A 20,747-nucleotide genomic window follows, 5' to 3' on the forward strand; every position below is an offset into this window, starting at 1 on the left:
TCCTCTGTACTAAAGAAACTTTTACTTTTTTTAAAAAAGGTTTTATTTTGAATCTGCTTTTACAGCTATTACAATAATTTTTTTAAAAAATACCTACAAGTATAATCAGTTTATGCTAACGTCAGTTGTGCATTCTGTTGAAATGAATGAGCATGATCAGAAATGTATCATCCAGCCCTTCTATGAAGAGTACAGCACAATACAGATGTAGCAATCTCAGTTTATTAAGATAAGTGCTATGCCCGCTCCTGCTTCCTTCTCTCCTCCCTTAAATGCCATAATGAAAAAATTCTGATTTATCCATAAAATCTAAACAGGGAAACTGTCATTTAATTTCTGACTACAAACCAGGATCTGATCCCTTATTACAAAACTTTTGTTTTAACAAACCCCATAAATTTCAAGTCCTAAAAAGAAAGAGGAAGGCTGCCTGTGGGTTTGAGTGTTAAAAGTAAAGATAATTATCTGGAAAGATAATTTTCAAGTGTTTTTATATTAACAAATGCTTCTTTGGTTTCTGTGTTCTGTTCCCTTTCATAGGAATCTATTCATGTCCCTGATCCTGTCATTTCAGTGGCAATGAAGCCATCAAACAAGGTAGGGATCGGAAGTCCAAACAAGGGTGAATAGTAAAAGTTTTATTTAATCTGTAAGGAATGCTGTGATCTGATTTTTCTTGGAGGAAAATTGTAAAGTTTCTGTTGCATTTGGTTCTTATGTTTGGGAGAAGCTGAGCCTTTGGTGTGGTGGTTCTCCTGCTGCAGAGTTCCAATAGGCTTGATGCCCTGGCAATTTTGTGTGATCAATCCTAGTTGTGTATTTGCCGTATTTTTCGCTCTACAGGACGCACCTGGCCATAGGGCGCACCTTGTTTTAGAGGGGGAGAATAAGAAAAAAAAAATCTCCCCCCTCTGCTCAGTGCCCCTTCAGTGAAGTGGCAGGAGAAATGGAGCCCCTTCCATTTCTCATCCCGCTTCGCTGAAGGGGCGCTGCGCAGGTCTCCCTCTGCTGAAGCCAGGAGAGTCTTGCTTCAGACTATCTGTGAAGCCTTCGCAGCGCAGCACGAGTTCCCGATGCACTCCGGAGGCTTCAGGTTCCTTTCGCTGAAGCCGGGAGAGTCTTGCTCCCCCAGCTTCAGCGAAAGCAATGCGAAGCCTCCGGAGCGCAGAGGGAGCGCTCCCTCGCGCGCTTTGGAGGCGTCGCGTTGCTATCGCTGAAGCCAAGGAATCTGCATTCACTCCATAGGACGCGCACACATTTCCCTTTAATTTTTGGAGGGGGAAAAGTGCGTCCTATAGAGTGAAAAATACAGTACTTGTCAATGCAGTACTGAGTGGAGCAGTCTCAGGTTTGTGATGCTCTGAAGCCAACACGTTCCATTGATACCCTACAGTTTATAGAAACCATCTAGCTCCATTTTTTAAAGGGATTTTGTCCTGTAACCCCAGCGCTTTTGACTATCTTGTTATACTCAGTGATGCAAAAGACATTAATTGACCCTTGTTTTATTTCCCCGCCCCCCTCTAGAATGACTTGGATAAGTTTTCAAAAGGCATTAACCGCTTCACAAGGGAAGACCCCACTTTCAGAGTTCATTTTGACAGCGAGAGCAAAGAGACCATTGTTTCAGGAATGGGAGAACTGCACCTGGAAATCTATGCACAGGTGATTGTTACAAGATTGCACTGGTCAAGTGTGCTACCGAGTCTCACTTGGCAAAAGTATTTATTTAATTCAGCATTTATAGTTTAGTTGTGCTCCCCAGCTTCATATCTGGCTATGTATAAATTATACAGTGCCGGTTGTAATTCTTCAGCTGCGTCTGTGCTAACAATTTTTTGTGATTCTCGCTCGTGAAGTATATATAGAAGGTCAGAAATTTTGCATATGTACAGGATGTGGACCAAAAAATTACTCAAAAAACTCCAAATCTGCTCTGGGTGGGTGGACTTCTGTCTGGTCCAGATATAAGAAGCTCTAATCAACTAGAGAGATACTACAGCTGGAAAATGTTGGCTTGACATTTTCCCAGTGATTGTAGGTAGCATTCGGGAATAATTAGGTGAGATTATGCTTAGCGCTACCCATTTGGCAACACATTTTAATCAGTATATTTTTGTGTGTGCTGTTTCTACCTAGAGAATGGAAAGAGAATATGGTTGTCCTTGTGAGACTGGAAAGCCTAAAGTAGCGTTCAGAGAGAGCATTGTGGCAACTGTACCGTAAGTGTTCACCCTGGCATGTGAGAGGCACCACACTGAGACCAGGAAATAATTTGCATTAGTCCTTATACATGTAGGGGTTTCTGAACCTGCGTAGGCCTATTTTATAGCCCTTCCTCTAGCTGTACAAAGTTGTTTTAAAGACATCTGAACAACCTCTAATACAGTGGTACCTTGGTTCTCAAACTTAATCTGTTTCGGGCATCCATCCATTTCAACCGTGAAATGCATTTCAATCCATGAAAACCAAGCTGTGGCTTCCGATTGGCTGCAGGAGCTTCCAGCACTCAGGTGGAAGCCGTGTTAGACATTCGGCTTCCAAAAAACGTTCACAAACCAGAACACTGGTTTGCCAATTTGTTTGACAACTCAGCCGTTCAGGAACCAAGGTACCCCTGTAGTAGGGTCAAAGTTGTGGCCACTAATCCTGTGCCGCACGTTTTGGCTGACGGCTGTTCCGTGTGACTTTAACTCCATGCTGCGGGTTCCATAAAACTTGCATGTGCCAAGGAATAATCTCCTGTGGATTACAAAAAAGAAAAAAGCCCAAATGTTAGAACAGCCAGGGTATTAGAGAAACCAAGGAGGAGCGTTGTTATCTCTGCATATCTGGAAAATCACATTCTTTTCCTATCTAGTAACTTCGGGCCAGGTCACATTTCATTCCTCCTCCTTTTTCCAACTCTGAAATTCTTAACAAAGTGCAGTGACTCTCATATAGCAAGGTAATCAAGAATGTGGATGGCAGGAAAAGGAGAGAATTGTTTCACTGAAATATTGCCAGGTAGTTCCCCCGCACCTTACTGTTTCATGCAGTGTTGTTTCAAGGCTGACTTTTCAAACCTGTAATATAGGCCTGCTCTCTGCCCAATTCATGCACATAGGGAACCATGCAACCAGAAGTGTTCAATAGACAGCAGCCTCACAAGGTCACCATCTACAAATTTTGTTCTCACAATACTTGGGAATAAGGTTTATATCAGAGGTCAGCAACCTTATCTGAGGATGGGCCAGTTGACGCTCTGTCCGTTGGAGGATGGGCCGGAGCGTGTGTACACGGGCACTCTTCCAGGTCGGAGGAACACCTGGGCGCATGCGCACAGGTGCCATCAACCCGGAAGTTGGTCCCCGCACCGCACCGGTGAGAGCTAGTGGCAGGGGGCAGCGGGGGTCGCCATGAGCCAGTTAGACAAGCCTTGTGGGCTGCTACTGGCCCATAGGCCTTAGGTTGCCAACCCCTGGTTTATATCCTCTTGTGGACTTCCTTTGTACTTCTGGCTTGGTGTTGCATTCTTATATAACCATTCTGGTTCCTGCACCTTAATCTAAATGAGAGAAGCCAGGGTGGGTAGGAGAGGGAGACACAAGCTCTCTGCAATACAAGGCATTTGTAGTACATAAGAGGTGTCACTAGATGAAAAGCGATTCATTGCACTGTGATTTGTGTGCAGGTATGTACAATTGCAATATGGTGGATCAACAAGTTTACATATCTGATGTCAGATTGGCCAAGATTTGCCTTCCTGTGTAGCATGCGCTTTTGCATAGTTGGGGGATCTAGAGTGATTTGCTGAATAGGCACCCACCCATGAGACGGACGTGGGCATTTTGTTCACTCCTGTTCTCTGCTTATGGCACAGTTGGGGTTAATCTGGGAGGGGTCATGGTTTGAATCTAAAGCTTTCCTCTGACAGAAAGAGCCTTCTAATGACAGAACCTCTGGGTGGAATTTCTGCTTGCTATATTGGACAGTCTCCCCCCTTCTCCTCGCTGTGTGCTGTTTTGAGGGTTCTGACTGCCTAGAGCTGATTTTTCTTGGAGTGCTCAGCTAGTAAAGTTAGGAAAACGCAGCTAAAGGGACAGGGTGCTTCAAGCTAGGATATAGTCAGGGCTGTGTGTGTTTGTGTCCTCTGCACGTTAAATAAATAAATGCATACTGTAATCTAGGTAAGTAGGGTTGGTTAATCGGCCAGGGTGGAGGACACAGCCTAGCCTTATCCTCTGCCTTTAGTGGAAGGCTGGCTTGTAGAATTCGGGAAGTGAAGCTTTCATGGTAGGAGTGAACTGATGCTAATTACTGCAGATCAGATTGCTGGTGAATAGAAACCTGTATCAGTGGGACAAAAGTTGCAACCTTAACAGCGCAAATTCTGCACCATGCATTCTGTGACCCGTATAGTTTATGAACATTTGCTTTAAAAAAAATCTCATTTGGTGGAATCCTGCACTTTTGCAAAGTCTGCTTATAGAATTGTAGAGTGGGAAGGGAGCCTAGTCCAATTGTAGAGTGGGAAGGGTCATCTAGTCCAAAACTCCCCTGCAAACCCCTTTGCCCAATGGGTCTATTCCTTACCTCTGGAAATCTAACTTCTGAGAGTGCAGCAGGCACTGACAATGCTCTTCCAGTCCTATATTTGTGGCCAGAAATATCTTGAGCTTGAGTTTGTGTGTGTGTTTGTGTTTTAAATGAATACAGATTCTGAGAAAGGTGAATCCTGTTGCTCCATATCATGGGTCTTAGTTTGAAGCAGTGCTGAGACCTGTGCCTAACCATGAAGGTTGGCAGTGCCTTGCTTTTCAGACTGTCTTTATCCCATTCTCTGCTGTACTCTGCAGACCGCACAGAAGCCTAGGGCTAGCCAATGTCATGTTCTCCCAGGTATTGTTCATCTACAAGTGCCATCATCTATGGGAGTTGGGAGTCCCATATTAAATGCAGGGCCCTCCATTGCCTATCCTGATACAAGCCTGTGAACAGCTCTGGGGCCCTTGAGTTGCTCCTTCCTGTCCTAACATCCTGATACTGTGGTGATCACTGTTCCAGGATTGCTTTTTTCAGGAAAGGTCCTCTTCTCTCCCCCCGCCCCTTCCTTTATTTGCTTTACAATTCTGTTACTTACCTGGGAGACAATATCATGGATCAGAACCACATAGGAAAATTCCACGTAATCATCACTCCTTTTCTGCAACCAACAAAAGAGGGGGGAAAACATACCCTGACTTTAGTAAGTACGGCTGCTACCCATGTACAGCTAACCACTTTCAAATGTTGTTCAGTGAGCGTGGAAACACTGAAGAACTTGAACTACCAGGAGGGAACTAGGTTTCCTTCCTTGCTTCCCTTTAACATCCAGAAGGCAAAGACCCATCATTTAAAACTCTGCCGTTCCTTAATTCTGAAAAGGGATTCTATTCTTATAAGAAGGAATGCTCTCGTTTCCATAAACAATTTAATGGGTTTAGAACTGACTCATTGCTTGTTTTTGTCTTAGTATTAAATCACTATGGAGACTCTGTCTACTTCTGGGTTCTTCTGACCTGAAATCCTTTAGGGCTTGGTCAGGAGAACTGAACAGAAGAGTTTCCCTTTAAAGAGGAAGTAAAATGGGGGGGGGGAATTCTGTGGTTTTACATATCAGGATATAATAACAGCAGGCCTTAAAATTAGGTAAATACAACTTCAGAGGAACAACCACACTTGACATATTATATTACACCATGTCCTGATTTATTTAACAAAAATTAAGCCAAAATGGAGAAGCAGGGTATAAATTATTCTTATTCTTAAGAATATGTCAGGCTTTCTTAGGCAAGTATACACTGAGAATCCCATGTTAATCTCCACTTTGTGACTTCCTTCAAAAAATACTTTCACTTTGCACTCCACTGTGAACTCTTCTTCCCAGAGGACAACTTGTCAGACTCCCCTCTTTGATCCATTCACTTACCACTTGCTTGACACTTTGCACTTTTGCCATTTTGTACCAAGTGTCTTCTGTCGAATTCTGCCATATTACGTAACCACAGGCAACCCAGGCTAAGTGCCGAACAGGCTGCATTTCTTCAGAGACATTTCCGAAATTGTCTGGCAACAGAAACAAATAGCTTGAATCGAACTGGGAAAGTATTAAGCATGTATAGTTTTTTGTGTTTTTTTAAAAGTAATTCCTAGACACAAATTGCATTCTGTGCCAATTCCCCCCCCCCAAAAAAAAGTTCATTAAAGATGTCTTAACTTTGCACAATCTGAATACTCCACCTTTCATGCAGAACTTGGATTTCTGTTTGACAGCCAGTGGCAGGAAGAAAGGCAGAGCTAAGTTTGGGAATAACAGGACTGCGTGAGTTTTGCCCATCCAGACTAGGAACCATGGGCAAGGGACTCATAGCCGCAGAAGGCAGGCATTCATTTGTTGGAAATACAGGCCATACCTCAAGTTACAGACTCTTCAGGTTGCATTTTTTCGGGTTACGGACCCGCCGAAACCCAGAAGTACTCCAGGTTTCAGTGGTCGCGCATGTGCAGAAGCGCTAAATCGCACTTTGTGCATGCACAGAAGCACCGAATCACAACCCGCGTGTGCGCAGATGCGCCGCTGCAGGTTGCAAACGTGCATCCCACGCGGATCACATTCGCAACCCGAGTGTCCACTGTATGTGGGTACCGCAAACCTGTTTCCGTATTTGTGGCTATAGAGATACTACACCTGCTTTACTGAAAATGAAAGTGGTGGCTCTCCAAATTCTGTACCAGAGATCTGTTGCACACACTAAATGTGCTATAACACGGCTCCGTGTAGTTTGCTACTTGTTGCAGACACATTCCAGTCTCCGGCTGATCAGCTTGCTTGATCATCTCAAGTCACCCATTTACATGGCAACTAGCTGTATTTTTGAGAACTTTATTTGTAATCTGTTACAGTAGCTGAATCCCGCAAATGGTCGTTCCGCTTTTACATTGTTTAAGATCTAGTTGCAGTTGCTTTAAAGCAGGGGCAGCCAATGTAGGTCTACCAAGACTTTCTGTCTTTGCGCTTTGCTGCTTTCATTCTAAGTGGGACTGGAGTAAAGAACTGGTCCTTGAGCCCCATGTTCTTTGCCTGTACCTTAACTAAAGAAAAGCTGTGGGACATGTATTCAAGCATCCACTCCCTCCTAATAGCATGAGTTGCAACCAAAATGGCGTTACTGAGAAACGAAGAAAACAACAGCATGCTCAGGGAACAAAAAACCCTTTTCAAAAGGGAGCAAAAAATCACAGTGGCCTAATGTCTGAGCATACTCCATACGTAATGTTGAAAGGGGGGGGGGAGGGAGTAGAGGAAACGGCTGGATGGAATCCAAAAAGGAAGCATGCCTGTTAGGAGGGAGGAGACGTTGCAACATTTTGTTGCAGGCAACATTTACCAATTATTTCAAAACCTTAAGTTCAACACTGACACCTCATTCATAAAGGTAATTTCAAGTTGCATTTTTTTAAAAAAATTAACCTGGAAGATTTTGTGCCTCTAATAGGTCTGGCAGGTTCTTGAGTCTGTTGTAAAACTTGTTGTCTGCTTCCTCTGTATTTGTCCCGAACTCCCCTTCCACTGTATAATGCACTTCGGGAGCGACATGTGGGTCGCCGTGATGATACAGGATTTCAGCGGTGCAGTTCACAGGACTGCCCTGCTGGAGAAATAATCGGACAAGTTAAAAAACTAAATTGGAAGGAGCTTGCTATTCAAATGATAAACACATTTTGCTTCGCTCTTGTTTACCAATATCACCTAACCAAAATAGTCATCATTGCTATTAGAATATCCATATCCTTCTCTTACCTAAATCCTTGCTCAGAATAATTGTATATTGCTCTCTCTTCAAGAGAAGTGCTATGTGTATTATCTCTCTTCCCCTTTTCTTCAGTTGCTCTGCTATTGAACATTGCATCTCCCCCTGTTGTGGAATCATCCTATAATGCAGGGGCAGGGAACTTCAAGCATAGATCTTTCTGTTTTGCCATCAGAAATCTCCTAGGGCAGCACCTCTCATCTTGCTTAACACCCCCCCCCCCCGGAAAAAAAGTGTTTTTGCCTGGCTCAAATGTGTCTTTGAACTCTGATAATGCCTCTTGATTGTCTGAACAGAGAGGAGTGTATGTGAGTTTGTGTTGAAACTTGCCTAAAGCCAAAGGTAAAATTTGCATTCATTGCTCCACCCATTTTTCCATGTGGCCCTCAGAAGGTTGCCCAGGAGGGATTGCGGCCCTTGGGGAGAAAAAGGTTCCCCACTCCTGCTGCGATGGGTGATTTGAGCTGCAGTGTGCTGTCTGCTCCTTGGTGATGTGAACGTTTATGCAAAAACAGCATTTGTTTACATATTCCATCAGAGAGTAACAGATCCATTAGCAAGATGTGGTTTTGTGTCAATGCAACCCCATTATTTCAAGGGGCATATATGAAATTGGGGGGGGGGGTCAAGGTCAGGTACCAATTTTTTAAAGGGTTAAAATAAACTCTGAAATTTTACATTCTAGAAGCAATGAATGCTTTTGCTACAAATAAGTGGCTTGCATGCAGTTCCTTATTTTAATGTGGTTGTGGGGCTCCCATGTTGGCAGGGTGGTCTTTAAGGTCCCTTCCAAGTCTGGACATCACTTGATTTCTTACCCCTTTGAAGACTGATGTGACACATGAGGTTCTGTTTGTAATGGCTGATTCATACATTCAGAGTGATGACTATGAATCTATAAACCAGCAATAGTCTCTGATTTTCATTTTGAGGTGATAACCCAAAGTTCTGCCAGGAACCTGTCCCACTTTTTCTTGCGTGTTGCATGGAAGTTTTAGGCTCTTGGCAGCATCTTGATAAATGAATTTAGGATCAGGATTCCCAGAGGGCTGTTGAAACCAGCCTAAGAATGTGGTGCTGTCGACTTGTCCTAGAACCAGCCTCAACTTTTTGAAGTGGTTTCCAGGTAGTTTATGGCTGGAGAAATCTCATTCAGGAATCATACAGGCAGTGATACAATCTACTCTTTACCATCTTGAGGTTTGCCGTAAATGAATCCCAACTACCAACAAACAAAGGAGCAGGACTTACTTTCTGAAGTTCTTCTTCCATTGCAAACTTCAGGCGATATTTGTGCCCAACACCTGGAATTTCCTGAATTACAAAGAGAGTACATGTTGTTTATCTTACTTAGACTTCAGAGGACTTGCCAGGGACCCTAACAATATGAGGGTATTCTTTATGTATTCAGTATCCGTATCAAAAACAAACAGTTAACTTGCTGTGGAAGGTATTTTTTTTAAAGGCCAAGCATGTTTAAAGCCCACTGAACTCAGTAGGTAAGCTTAACACTCCCTTGCTGAAATCAGCGAGGTGTAAAAAAATGTTTAACTTTAGCTAGTGCCCAGTGTTTAAAAGCAGTGTCCAGCTGCCTCAAAGTACCCCATTATTTAGAACATTTGCTGAGATGAAAGGTGGATAAAAAGCATCATTCTACTTTGGAACGGATGTAACACGCTTATGACGTGTTGAGAATTCTTGTATTCCAGTTAAGCGTCCAAAAGACACTTCTGGGGCATTCTCTACCAGCTACGATTTGGGATGGGGTTCTGCAGGTGTGTGCCTGTTTTGGAAAGGTTAGTGCTCTTATTTGTGGGCAGCAAACAGTTGCCAGGATCAACCAGGCTTTCTATTTGTTTTTACTGCAACTGGTTCTGCAGCTTATCCCTATAATGCAGCAGTGATAGATTCTCCCTCCCCCCGCCCTCCGCCCAAGGGAGAGACTGGCATTAGATGCAAGTCTGGAACAAGAAGGGTTAAGGCAACGAGTTTACTCCGCCTTGAATAGGCGAGATAACTCTGTGGACTTCGTTTTTTACCGATCGATGGGGCAGGTGCTTTGCCGCTGCTGGTCCACGTGGCGCACAAAGGGAGGAGAAAGCTATAGCAACAACTGTTGTCGTTGCCGATCATGGCGATCGCTTGGGGCGCAGCCCCTGGTCTCTTTGTGCGCCTTGTTGAAAAGAAAGTGTCGCTTCTCGCGGGCCAGGATGAGCCCCGCTAGCCTGGATTAAAAAGTAGCAGAGATGGGGAAGAGGGTGTTGTGCGCGCTTGCTTGTTCCCTCTGCAGTGATTGGCGTCTTCAGCCTCGAACCCTTTTAGGAATCAAGCTTTGCAGAGAAGTTGCTCAGAGGAGGAGAAAGCAGCGGAGACTCTGCAAGCGCCTTTTTATTTAGGCGCCCAGATGCTTTGCAGATGGACTTGCAAGCAGGTCCCGCCACGTTAAACGGGCCTTTCTTCCAAGTTAAATCTGGGGAGCGCGACTTTTGCTGCAGCCTTTTGCAGCAGCGAAACCAAGAAAGGGCCCTGCGGTAGCATTTAGGGTGCCATAGGTTTGCTGGGTGTGTGTTTTTGTTTCCCAGGGAAGCGCGCGCGCTGGAAAGCAGCGCCTCTGTGCCCGCGCCTTCCCGGCCCCGCTTACCTCTCGGCTGGCTTGGCGCACTTCCCGCACGCCGAAGATCTTGCTGGGGCTGCCGTGCTGGTAGTTGATGTAGTTCTCGACCACGCCGGCGGCTCGCGTGGCCGGGTAGTGCGACGGGGGGATCTCCATGGGGCCGGCTCCGGGGCGCGCGGAGGCTCGCTCGGAGAGGCCTCGGCGCCGCTCGCTCCTCCCTGGCGGAGCGGGAAGGGGGGCTCGGCGGCGGGCCTGGGCCTGGGCCTGGGCGGTGGCTGCAGCAGCCGCCGCGCACAATGGGGTTTCTTGCGCCGCCGGCGGGAGAGAACCAGGAAGCGGCGGCGGCGGCAGGAGGAGGAGGAGGAGGAGGAAGAGGGCGAGCCGAGCGGGGGCTGCTGGGGCGCAGAGGCGCAACATCTGCCCGCCCGGGCTCCACATCTGGGCCGGGGGTGGATCCTGCGCGGCGAAGCTAGAAGGAAGAGAGTCGAGATGGGGGCGCTTGGAAATGAACCATTAGGTCAAAATTCCAGAGATCCGTGTATATATTGGGCCGCTCAGGACAAACAGGACGATCTGTGCATGTTTACTTGGGAGTTCATGAGATTCCCGGGACCGCAGCCAAGGGATTTTGGCAGAGGTCGAGAATGACGTCCGAATAAAACCCGCTGAAATCAAGTGGATCGTTCGTAATTGCGCAGCTTCAAAAACGCGATGCTTCCCAGGGAGCAAGTAGGTGTGTTTAGGACTGGGATGAAGGTGATTTACTTCGGCAAAAGCTTGCAACCTGCTTCTTCCGATGCCCTATGGAGCATCACCATCCCTTTTTGTGCCTCTAGATGGCTTCCCATCCGGAATATGAACTTGGCAGCCGAAGTGTTCTGAAATAAGAAATAACCATCGAGTTTGGGGCAGCTGTGGGGTGAGAGGCTTAAAAAGCAAACAAACTAGGTTTATTAATCTTTGTAAGAATACAAAAGGAACACACTGCTTCAGCCCTGTAAAGAGTTAATTACAAAGGAAGCTGGAGAACCAATATAAGTAAAATAATGATATTAAGTAACAGACTGTAATACAGTAGTACCTCGGGTTACATACGCTTCAGGTTACAGACTCTTCTAACCCAGAAATAGTACCTCAGGTTAAGAACTTTGCTTCAGGATGAGAACAGAAATCGTGCTCCGGTGGCGCAGCAGCAGCAGGAGGCCCCATTAGCTAAAGTGGTGCTTTAGGTTAAGAACAGTTTCAGGTTAAGAACAGACCTCCAGAACGAATTAAGTACTTAACCCGAGGTACCACTGTACTGGACAGTTTATTTCTCTATTCCTACCATGGAAGGCGGGGATGCGGGTGGTGTTGTGGGTTAAACCACAGAGCCTAGGACTTGCCGATCAGAAGGTCGGCGGTTCGAATCCCCGCAACGGGGTGAGCTCCCGTTGCTCAGTCCCTGCTCCTGCCAACCTAGCAGTTCGAAAGCACATCAAAGTGCAAGTAGATAAATAGGTACCACTCTGGCGGGAAGGCAAACAGCGTTTCCGTGCACTGCTCTAGTTCGTCAGAAGCGGCTTAGTCATGCCAGCCACATGACCTGGAAGCTGTACGCCGGCTCCCTCGGCCAATAAAGTGAGATGAGCGCCGCAACCCCAGAGTTGGCCACGACTGGACCTAATGGTCAGGGGTCCCTTTATCTTTACCTTACCATGGAAGGCTTTACAAAACTAAATAAATACATCACACACCACTGTAGTTTGAAAGAGCATGAACTTTGGGCTTTGTTTTTTCCCTTTTTGGGGGGCGGAAGAGGACATTGCTGCCAAATTGCTACAGTGATAAAGTCCTGAACTTCTGCTGTGTTTCCTATAAAGGGCTGTTGCTGTTACCACTGGAAGTAGAAAAGGTTGTGCTGTCAAAAATAACCAGGAAATGCAGTCTGCACACAAAGGAACTAGTCTAGTACTTTCTCTATTTGTTTTTTATATGCAATGGTACCTTGGGTTGCAAACGCTTCGGGTTACAAACTCCGCTAACCCAGAAGTAGTTTCTCTGAGTTGCGAACTTTGCCCCAGGATGGGAACAGAAATTGTGCGCTGGCGGCACGGCAGCAGCGGGAGGCCCATTAGCGAAAGTGTGCCTCAGGTTAAGAACGGTTTCGGGTTAAGAACCGACCTCCAGAATGAGTTAAGTTTGTAGCCCGAGGGACCACTGTTATAGGTCAGGCCACCCCACCCCATAGAGTTCTGTGAGCAGCCCAGAAAATCATACAAATATGCAACAATACAATAAAAAATTCTGGAAAGTTAAATGCAGCATTATCATCTCATTTTCAACAGTGAACAGATGCTGATGCTGATTAGCAAGCATTTTTGTTTTAGCTGCTGGCCCTAGCCAATAGGACAGCTTTGTAGTGCAATCCTAACCATGTCTTTTCAGAAATAAATCCCATTTACTTCAACAGGGCTTATTCCCAGATAAATGGGGTTAGGATTGCAGCTTTACTAGGACATAATGGAGATGGTCTGGCAGCACCACTCAGGGCCCATAGAAAATGCACTCCTCTTTTTCTCTCGCACAGGAGGGAGTGATGCTGATAGCAAGAGGGTGCCTGCTAAAATATGTGCATGCCTCATCGGAAACAACCACAACTAAGGTTTTCTTCCCACAACTATGCTTTATTTCAGGATGAAGTCTGCATAAATTTGCATAAATTAATACTCATTTGACTAAGGTGCAAAAACGCACTTCAGCCAAAACACCTCATTTGCAGTGACAGCAGAGTGGGAGAGGGCGCTCAGTCCCAGCTGTTTGGATGTTCCAGAGGTTGGATAGGGCTTCGAAAGAAGCTCCAGTCATATCAGCTGGAAAATAGCTTGTGTCACCTTCACTCGATGCCAAGAATGGGGTACCAGTGTGGTGTAGTGGTTAAGAGCGGTGGACTCGTAATCTGGTGAACCAGGTTTGATTCCCCGCTCCTCCACATGCAGCTGCTGGGTGACCTTGGGCCAGTCACACTTCTCTGAAGTCTCTCAGCCCCACTCACCTCACAGTTTGTGGTGGGGGAGGAAGGGAAAGGAGATTGTTAGCCACTTTGAGACTCCTTAGGGCAGTGATAAAGTGGGATATCAAATCTAAACCACCACCATCATCTTCTTCTTCTTCTTCTTCTTCTTCTTCTTCTTCTTCTTCTTCTTCTTCCTTTCATATCTTGGGCTGTCACCTGCAGCAGCAAAGTGTTCTGGGCTGGCCTTCCTCTCAAGACTATTTTCTAAAATGCAGAGTAATGTAGCATCCTGTCCCAATAAGATGCATGTTTCTGTGCCAAATCGGAGTGCAGAGGGACTGATTTTAGACAGGCTGAGTCACCATGGCAGCTTAAGGCCCTTTGCTTTGAAGAGCTTGTGGACTGGCCACTTATTCTGCATGCCAATTCCAACTTCTGCTAGGTATCGAACGGGGGAAATGTCAGTATGAACAGGACTCTCGCATGGAGCCTCCCAGTTGCTGCTTCCATAAGTGGAGAAGCTCCAAAAAATACCACCATGGAAATGGTCTGGTTGTAGAGGGAGGAGGAATCTTTCTCAGCCCAAGGTCTACACTCCCTTCTGGGTCAGCCTTCCAGGGGGGTCACATGCCAGTGCAGGCAAAATAATGAATATGAATTTTACTATAGTACTACATGCTAGTTTCGATATACACTTGCAGACCTGATCTTTCTGCCTTTGAGGCAGGCAAGCAAGAAGCATTACCAGAGTTCAAGGACATATTCCAGCCAGGCACAAACGCTCAAGGGAGGTGTGAAGCAAGGCCAGTGGGGAGTGTTGTGGAGGAGAGACAGGCCTGGGGTTTCTCATCCCTTCTGTAGAAGCTTGTTTGGGTTGTGGTTCCTCCATAAAGTCCTCTACAAGAGATTATATGGGGACAGGAAGTTCTGGCCATTTGTTAGGTGGGAGCCAGCACCCAAGTGAGAACGTTGTGTGCTTTCCTGTAGATCTAAAGACCAGGATTTGAGCTACGCATGTGTGCTGAGCAAAATGAATAGGCATTGCTTCCCTTCCTTTCTTTTTGCTGAGTTTATGTCTTTTCACAGGTTCGACTTCACTCATAAAAGGCAGTCTGGTGGAGCAGGCCAGTATGGCAAAGTGATAGGCTATTTAGAGCCTCTGGAGGAAGAAGACTACACCAAGGTGGAATTTGTTGACAAGACGGTCGGAACGAATATCCCAAAGCAGTTTGTGCCAGCCATTGAAAAGGTGAGGTCCGCCTCCCCCCCCTCCCCAGTCAATGCAGTTTTGACAGGATCACAAGCTGGTGATGGGCATCTTCTCAAGCAAGAGGTTGGCTGTGAAGCCAAATGAGATTCAAGCAGGAAAATGGTAAAAAACAAGACACAAGGGAATGAAAACAAGAATTCAAAAGTACACACACAGGCATCCACACACCAGAAAATCTTGCTAGGTAATAAAAGAGCAGAGAAAGATCACTCCTATGCATTAAAGATGCGTTCTTATTCTTAATGCATAGGTGATTGCAAGCTAGTCTGGTTGACACTGGATTTCTGGTACCTCTTTCTTGGGCCTTCAAGTAGACGGCAAGCTCCTTTGGTTCTGCCTCCTACTTACATCTCTGTGGAAAACATTCTTTATATGTCCTCGGGCCATTTGACTGTCTTTCCTAAGTGCATTCCCTAAATAGGCTGGTCCATTGCATTCTGCTTAGCTTTTGCCATCACCGTAAAATAAATGCCTGCAGTTCGTCCATGTTGACTTGCTCTTGTGAAATTGGTGAAGGAAGCAGAGAGGGATTCTTTCTTTTAAAACGAGAGAGACTATCTTCTACCATTTGGCAAGGTTACTGTTTCATTTTTGTTTTTAAAAAGGTGATGGTTCTGGTAAGATACCCTTCAAATCTGTTTCATATCCTACTTCTATAAGCTGAAATTTGGAGCAGGGTTCTAGGTGTGCTAAGAGACCATGGTTTTGACCTAGCATTGTAGGTACAGAGGCTTTTGGTGGGTGGGTGAGTGGGCATGCAGGACGACTGAGAGAAAGTGGATGTGGAATTGGTGTGGGTAATGAGTGAGTAGAATCTTATTTTATGGGTTTTTGATGTTTTGTCTTTTTTATATGCAGCATATAATTTTGATTACCGTATTTTTTGCTCTATAGGACACACCCGACCATAGGACGCACCTTGTTTTAGAGGGGGAGAACAAGAAAAAAAAAATCTCCCCCTCTCTGCGCAGTGCCCCTTCAGCGAAGTGACAGGAGAAACGGAGCCCCTTCCATTTCTCCTCCCACTTAGCTGAAGGGGTGCTTCACCTTAGCTGAAGGGTAGGTTCCTTTCGCACCTACCCTTCAGCGAAAGGAACCCGAAGCCTCCGGAGCGCAGCGGGAGCTCCTGCTGCGCTCCGGAAGCTTCAGGTGGCTATCTTTGAAGCCTGGAGAGCGAGAGGGGTCGGTGTGCACTGACCCCTCTCGCTCTCCAGGCTTCAGTGAAGGCAACCCAAAGCCTCTGGAGTGCGGCAGGAGCTCCCGCTGCACTCCGGAGGCTTCGGGTTCCTTTCACTGAAGCCAGGAGAGTCTTGGTGGGAGCGCTCCCACTGCACTCTGGAGGCTTCGCATTGCTATCGCTCCATAAGACGCACACACATTTCCCCTAAATTTTTGGAGGGGAAAATGCACGTAAGTTCCTCTTGTAGTCTTTTTTTTTAAAAAAATGAATGTGGTATAAAAGCACTGAAATAACAAATTAGAAATTAACCATAGTAAATGTTGGTATACCTGTAATTCTAGTTCATCAGTCACTTTGGTTTCGAGTTTGCTCTGTGCAGGAGAGAGAGAAGGGGGAGGGAGTGTGTTTTCTGGGCTGTCCCTTGAGTTGGAAACCATTGTTTGTGGAGAACTATAAACATAACAGTTTTGTTGCTCCTTTTCCTTTCAAGTCAGGCATGGTCATTTTGGCTGCAAAGGCCTACTTGTCTACATGTTTCCTACAGCCACCTGCATGTCAAAGGACTTGCCACCGTTTGAACTGAAGTCGCTAACGCTGAGGCTATTCTTTTATAGGGGTTCCTTGAGGCGTGCGAAAAAGGCCCTTTGACGGCTCACAAGATTTCTGGGATACGGTTCGTCTTAGAAGATGGTGCGAGTCACATGGTGGACTCCAACGAAATCGCTTTCATCCGAGCTGGTGAAGGAGCCTTGAAACAAGGTACTGCTTCAGAGATGGGCCGCTTCCAACCTTAACCGCATAGCTATTCTTTATTTCCATTTTCCCCGTGCAGTTTATCCGGAATAGTTTTGTGAATAATGCAGTTGCTGCTATGCAGTTCGCCACTTTTGTGTCTAGCTCTGGCTTTTTCTGCATCAACTTTAAGCTTATTTTCCTCCTTTCATTTTAAAGCTGTCCACTTCTGCCCAATTTACAACTCTTCTTCTCTCTGAGGAAGCTCATTGATCTGTATATCTGCATACCTGCATTCCTGCATTCTTCATGTTTTCTCCCATGTTGTTTCTCATTTTGGGAACACCTTTTCCTTCTCCCTGTTTGGCCTCACCGTTGCTATTAAGGTCAAACGTGACTGTCTCTCCATCGCATCACCTTCTTTTCCTTGCCATAGTTAATGTCAATGCTTCCTGCTGCTACTCTTTCCCGTGATAAATGTGTGCGCGTCTGCTTACCCAGATAATATATGTATGGAATAAAGCGTTTGCAATAATCAGTTTATTGGACTTCAATGTTCTGCCAGACTTGTTGCTGTCTTTCCACTTACTCCTCTGTGGTATACTTAGACTATAGGTCTCCTGAACACCAAACACATTTCATCTCTGTTCTGTTCAGTACTTAGTTATGTTATTAGCACTAAATACACATTTGTTAGTGGTTAGTTTTATTTTTAAATTAAATTTGTATACCGCCCTTCATTTGAAAATCAGAGCGGTTCATTACAAATGAGTACAGGAAAGACGGCTTTTTGTTCAAAATTGAGACCTGGCTATTAGATACTGTATTGGAAACAAATGCAGGCCTGATATTAACTTGTATATGTGTGCAATATTTTTTTCTTGAACATATATAAATTACCTGGCATTCTGTATCCACCAGTGGAGATAGCCCAGGGATTTGTCACTGATGGATTTGTCCCTGTGGTCTTCTGATCCCATCGTGCATTCGTCAGGGATTATGTTGCCTCTGAAGATGGATGTTCTGTGTATATAATATGGCTAATAGTCGTGCATTTTGATCAGCAGTTAATTAAACCAAAGTTAATACATTCCAGTTTTTTTCTTAATCCATTTACTCAGTTCCTTTGGTCTGCTTAGATGACTCCCAAAACTTTGCAAAAGTAATCCTTGCTGCACTCAATACCAACACTCATTCTAATATTGTTAGGTGATACATTTTTGGCATGCCCAAGCAGTTCTGCTGTTTGCAGATGTTTAATGTCTCTGTGTGCATTTATCTGTTACTTTTTCATTTCAAACTAATGGGGGAAATGTATAGATAAAAATTAAGAAATGACGTACGAAGCTAAGTGTTCTAACATATTTTCTTTTGGACCCAGCTTTGGAAAATGCAACCATGTGTATTCTCGAGCCCATTATGTCTGTGGAAGTGGTGGCACCCAACGAATTCCAAGGGGAGGTGATTGCTGGAGTCAATCGCCGCCATGGCATCATCACAGGACAGGACGGGGCTGAAGGCTATTTCACGCTCTACGCTAACGTAGGTGCTGTTGAGCTTGCTCAACTATTCTTGCTGAATCCAGGGGAACCTAACCCTATTTTTGAAAGCGCTGCTTAGGACTCAGAACTAGGAGGATTTGCCCAGAGGCCTCTTGGTTGCTGCTGTGCAAATCTCCGAAAGTGTCTTTTCTCTGTCATCAGTGCTCCCAGCAGCAGAGGAGGAGGAAAGAGGCATCCTGGGGACACACCAGAGGCAGATAAGGAGAGGCTTTGGGAGCCCTGGAGCGGGGAGAAAACAACCTGCCTGGAGCTGGCCTAGCCCTTTCCTCCCTAACACTCCTTTCCACCCAACTGGCCAGCCCATAACACAATATATTAAGAATTCCTCTCTGCTCAGTTAATGTTTATCTGGTGGGCGAGCTATAATCAGTGTCGTGGTCCTTTATGGTAAAATAAAATTTAAAAATCCAAATTTTATTAACCAGTTCAGACACAAATCAATTTATTATAGTGACTTTTGGCCAGTTTCTCATGGTATTTGAGTTTCTCACTGCTTCTAAAAAAACAAAACCTGTGGCTTAATTCCTCCCCCTTTAACTAACCAGGATATGTCTTTATATCCTACATAGTGCCCATTCTCAGCTTAATAAAGCAGCATTTATTAAGCAGAGTCATTTACGTTTGAACTAACCCTGTGCAAAGTATATGTGTGTACACTTTGCCTAGTGTGTTTCCCAAACTCTGGCTTTGTAATTTCGAGGAACGTGCTTAGAGTGAGAGAGATGATCGAAATTGGGTTTAGGTAGCCCTAGTCTAGCGTCTTGTTCTTGCAGCAGTCAACCCCCCCTGCTCAGACTAGCAGAGTCTCACTCATGGGACCTCTGAATGTGGCTTGGATGCAATGTAGATTTCCTTAAATATGAAATAATCTCCTTCCCACCAAAATCCATATCACATGCATTCTCCATTTGCCATCAGGTGCCGTTGAATAATATGTTTGGATATTCTAACGAACTGAGGTCGTGCACAGAGGTAAGCGAATATATAATTTCTGAGCTTATTTTTTAGAACAAACAAAACATCTCTCTCTTTCAGAAAGCATTGTTGGCTGACGTTTACTGTTTCTGGTGTTGTAGCCACATCCCTACTGCAGTGCACTAAAGGTCCTTTGCGAGGATGGCGCTGCAGCCTTGGGCTACAGTGTTTGGCTGAGTTTTCTTAGCGTCACAGAGCACCAAGGCAAGCAGCTCTAGAGAACGAGGGGTAGACTAAGCAGGTGCCTGAAGGGGGAAGGCAAAGAATGTCTGGGAAAGCAATTCTGAGAAAGGAGGAGAAGAGGAAGAGACCAATGGAATCAAGAGAGGGGAAGGAAAATGGTGGAAGCAGCAGAAGAAAATGTGAAGGAAGGAAAGGAAAGGTGCAGATGGGAAAGCAGCACAGAGGAAAGGGTGGTCTGAAGTCCTCATGCTGCAGGCTTGGAATAAACCACCAGATGTTAGATTGCAGCTGCATATCAAGAAAGTGACAATTTTTTGACACATGATAGGAGTAAGCCAACCACTACCTATGTTACATTTTCTGGTCCGGAGGCTTTCTTAATCCATTATAATTAGCAACCCGCCATGTGTTCAATCATTATCCCTGTTAATATAAGGTTACCAGATTTTTTTCAATGAATCTGGGGACACTTTTCAACTTCAATGGATTTTGTATGGGGACTGATTTGTAAATCCGGGGACTGTCCCCGGGAAACGGGGACGCCTGGTAACCTTATGTTAACATTGTCCTGCATGTTTAGCTTCCTGATTTTAAACTGAGATGCTCTGAAGCTGACAGTGCCCTTGCTGCCTTTTATCGTAAGTAACTACGTACTGATCAGCACTGGTTTGTAAGCTCAGGCGCCTGCTCAAGAGGCAGTCAACGGTTGCCGTGCCACTTCTGCATTTACGATGTTTAGTTTCACGTGTTACATGGAAACGATGCCACGTTTTGCGTGATGCATAGAGTTAAGAATTTGTTTAATTTGTCCGTAATATGAAGGTTCTCTTGTCTGCAGGGGAAAGGCGAATACACAATGGAATACGTCAAATACCAGCCCTGCTTATCCAGTACCCAGGAAGAATTAGTTAACAGATACCTAGAAGCAACAGGACAACTTCCTGTGAAAAAGGGCAAGGCAAAGAGCTGATTCCCTGCATGTGAGCTGATCGTGAGGACCTGCCACCAATCTTCTACTGCCGCTAAGCTCTATTGATTTAATGACTCTTTAATATTCAGAGCAGACTTCATCCTGGATCGATACTTCGACTTTATTAAGTCACCAAAAGACTGTTGCTGAAATGTTCACATAGAAATTTCATTAATTAGTCACTGTCTTAATTTAATAAAATGTCTTTAGCTTTACTTTAAAAATTATATTGACTGCCCATGTTCTATTTATCCTCCCATGTGAGCCCCATGATAGATAATGCCAGCTGTCCTGTTGCAGAAATACATGATTTTTAAAAAAAACTCTTGTCTTGATAAAAGAATTTGGAAAGGTATATATATTTCCAGCTAAAACTGAAGTAGATAATTACAAGATTACTGGAGGCAGGTCAGTCTTTAGTAGAAAATTTATCA

The 20,747-nt window shown here is 45.0% G+C and overlaps 2 protein-coding genes and 1 long non-coding RNA gene across 4 annotated transcripts in view; 1 reads left to right on the top strand and 2 right to left on the bottom strand.

Annotated features, from left to right (window-relative positions):
- Window positions 1-20,540, top strand: part of GFM1 (G elongation factor mitochondrial 1) — a 38,312-nt gene extending 17,772 nt beyond the window's left edge. The window contains exons 11-18 of one of the 2 annotated variants that reach the window (XR_014564340.1): window positions 541-597; window positions 1,528-1,665; window positions 2,140-2,222; window positions 14,528-15,587; window positions 16,127-16,650; window positions 18,005-18,165; window positions 19,104-19,157; window positions 20,182-20,540. Coding sequence is in view for 1 of the 2 variants with exons in the window: in XM_083739454.1 (XP_083595580.1) it covers window positions 541-597; window positions 1,528-1,665; window positions 2,140-2,222; window positions 14,528-14,690; window positions 16,506-16,650; window positions 18,005-18,165; window positions 19,104-19,157; window positions 20,182-20,313 (933 nt within the window). In the remaining variant the exon portion in view is untranslated. The remainder of the gene's footprint in view (window positions 1-540; window positions 598-1,527; window positions 1,666-2,139; window positions 2,223-14,527; window positions 15,588-16,126; window positions 16,651-18,004; window positions 18,166-19,103; window positions 19,158-20,181) is intronic. The other variant, XM_083739454.1, reaches the window with a different exon arrangement.
- On the bottom strand, window positions 20-15,748 carry LOC310845112. The gene is made up of 2 exons (XR_014564468.1): window positions 15,630-15,748; window positions 20-850 (listed from the first exon to the last, which is right to left on the bottom strand). It is a non-coding gene; the product is annotated as an uncharacterized lncRNA (long non-coding RNA).
- Window positions 1,709-11,151, bottom strand: LOC310845030 (latexin-like). Its single transcript, XM_083739908.1, has 6 exons — window positions 10,474-11,151; window positions 9,084-9,146; window positions 7,493-7,670; window positions 5,951-6,087; window positions 5,123-5,185; window positions 1,709-2,742 (listed from the first exon to the last, which is right to left on the bottom strand). The coding sequence occupies exons 1-6, from the start codon at window positions 10,882-10,884 to the stop codon at window positions 2,644-2,646; spliced, it is 951 nt and encodes a 316-aa protein (XP_083596034.1). The 5' UTR covers window positions 10,885-11,151; the 3' UTR covers window positions 1,709-2,643.
- Window positions 20,541-20,747: the final 207 nt, after the last annotated feature.

The sequence above is a fragment of the Podarcis gaigeae genome (assembly GCF_964106915.1).
Source record: "Podarcis gaigeae genome assembly, chromosome: 5".
In the NCBI taxonomy this organism is placed as follows: domain Eukaryota; kingdom Metazoa; phylum Chordata; class Lepidosauria; order Squamata; family Lacertidae; genus Podarcis; species Podarcis gaigeae.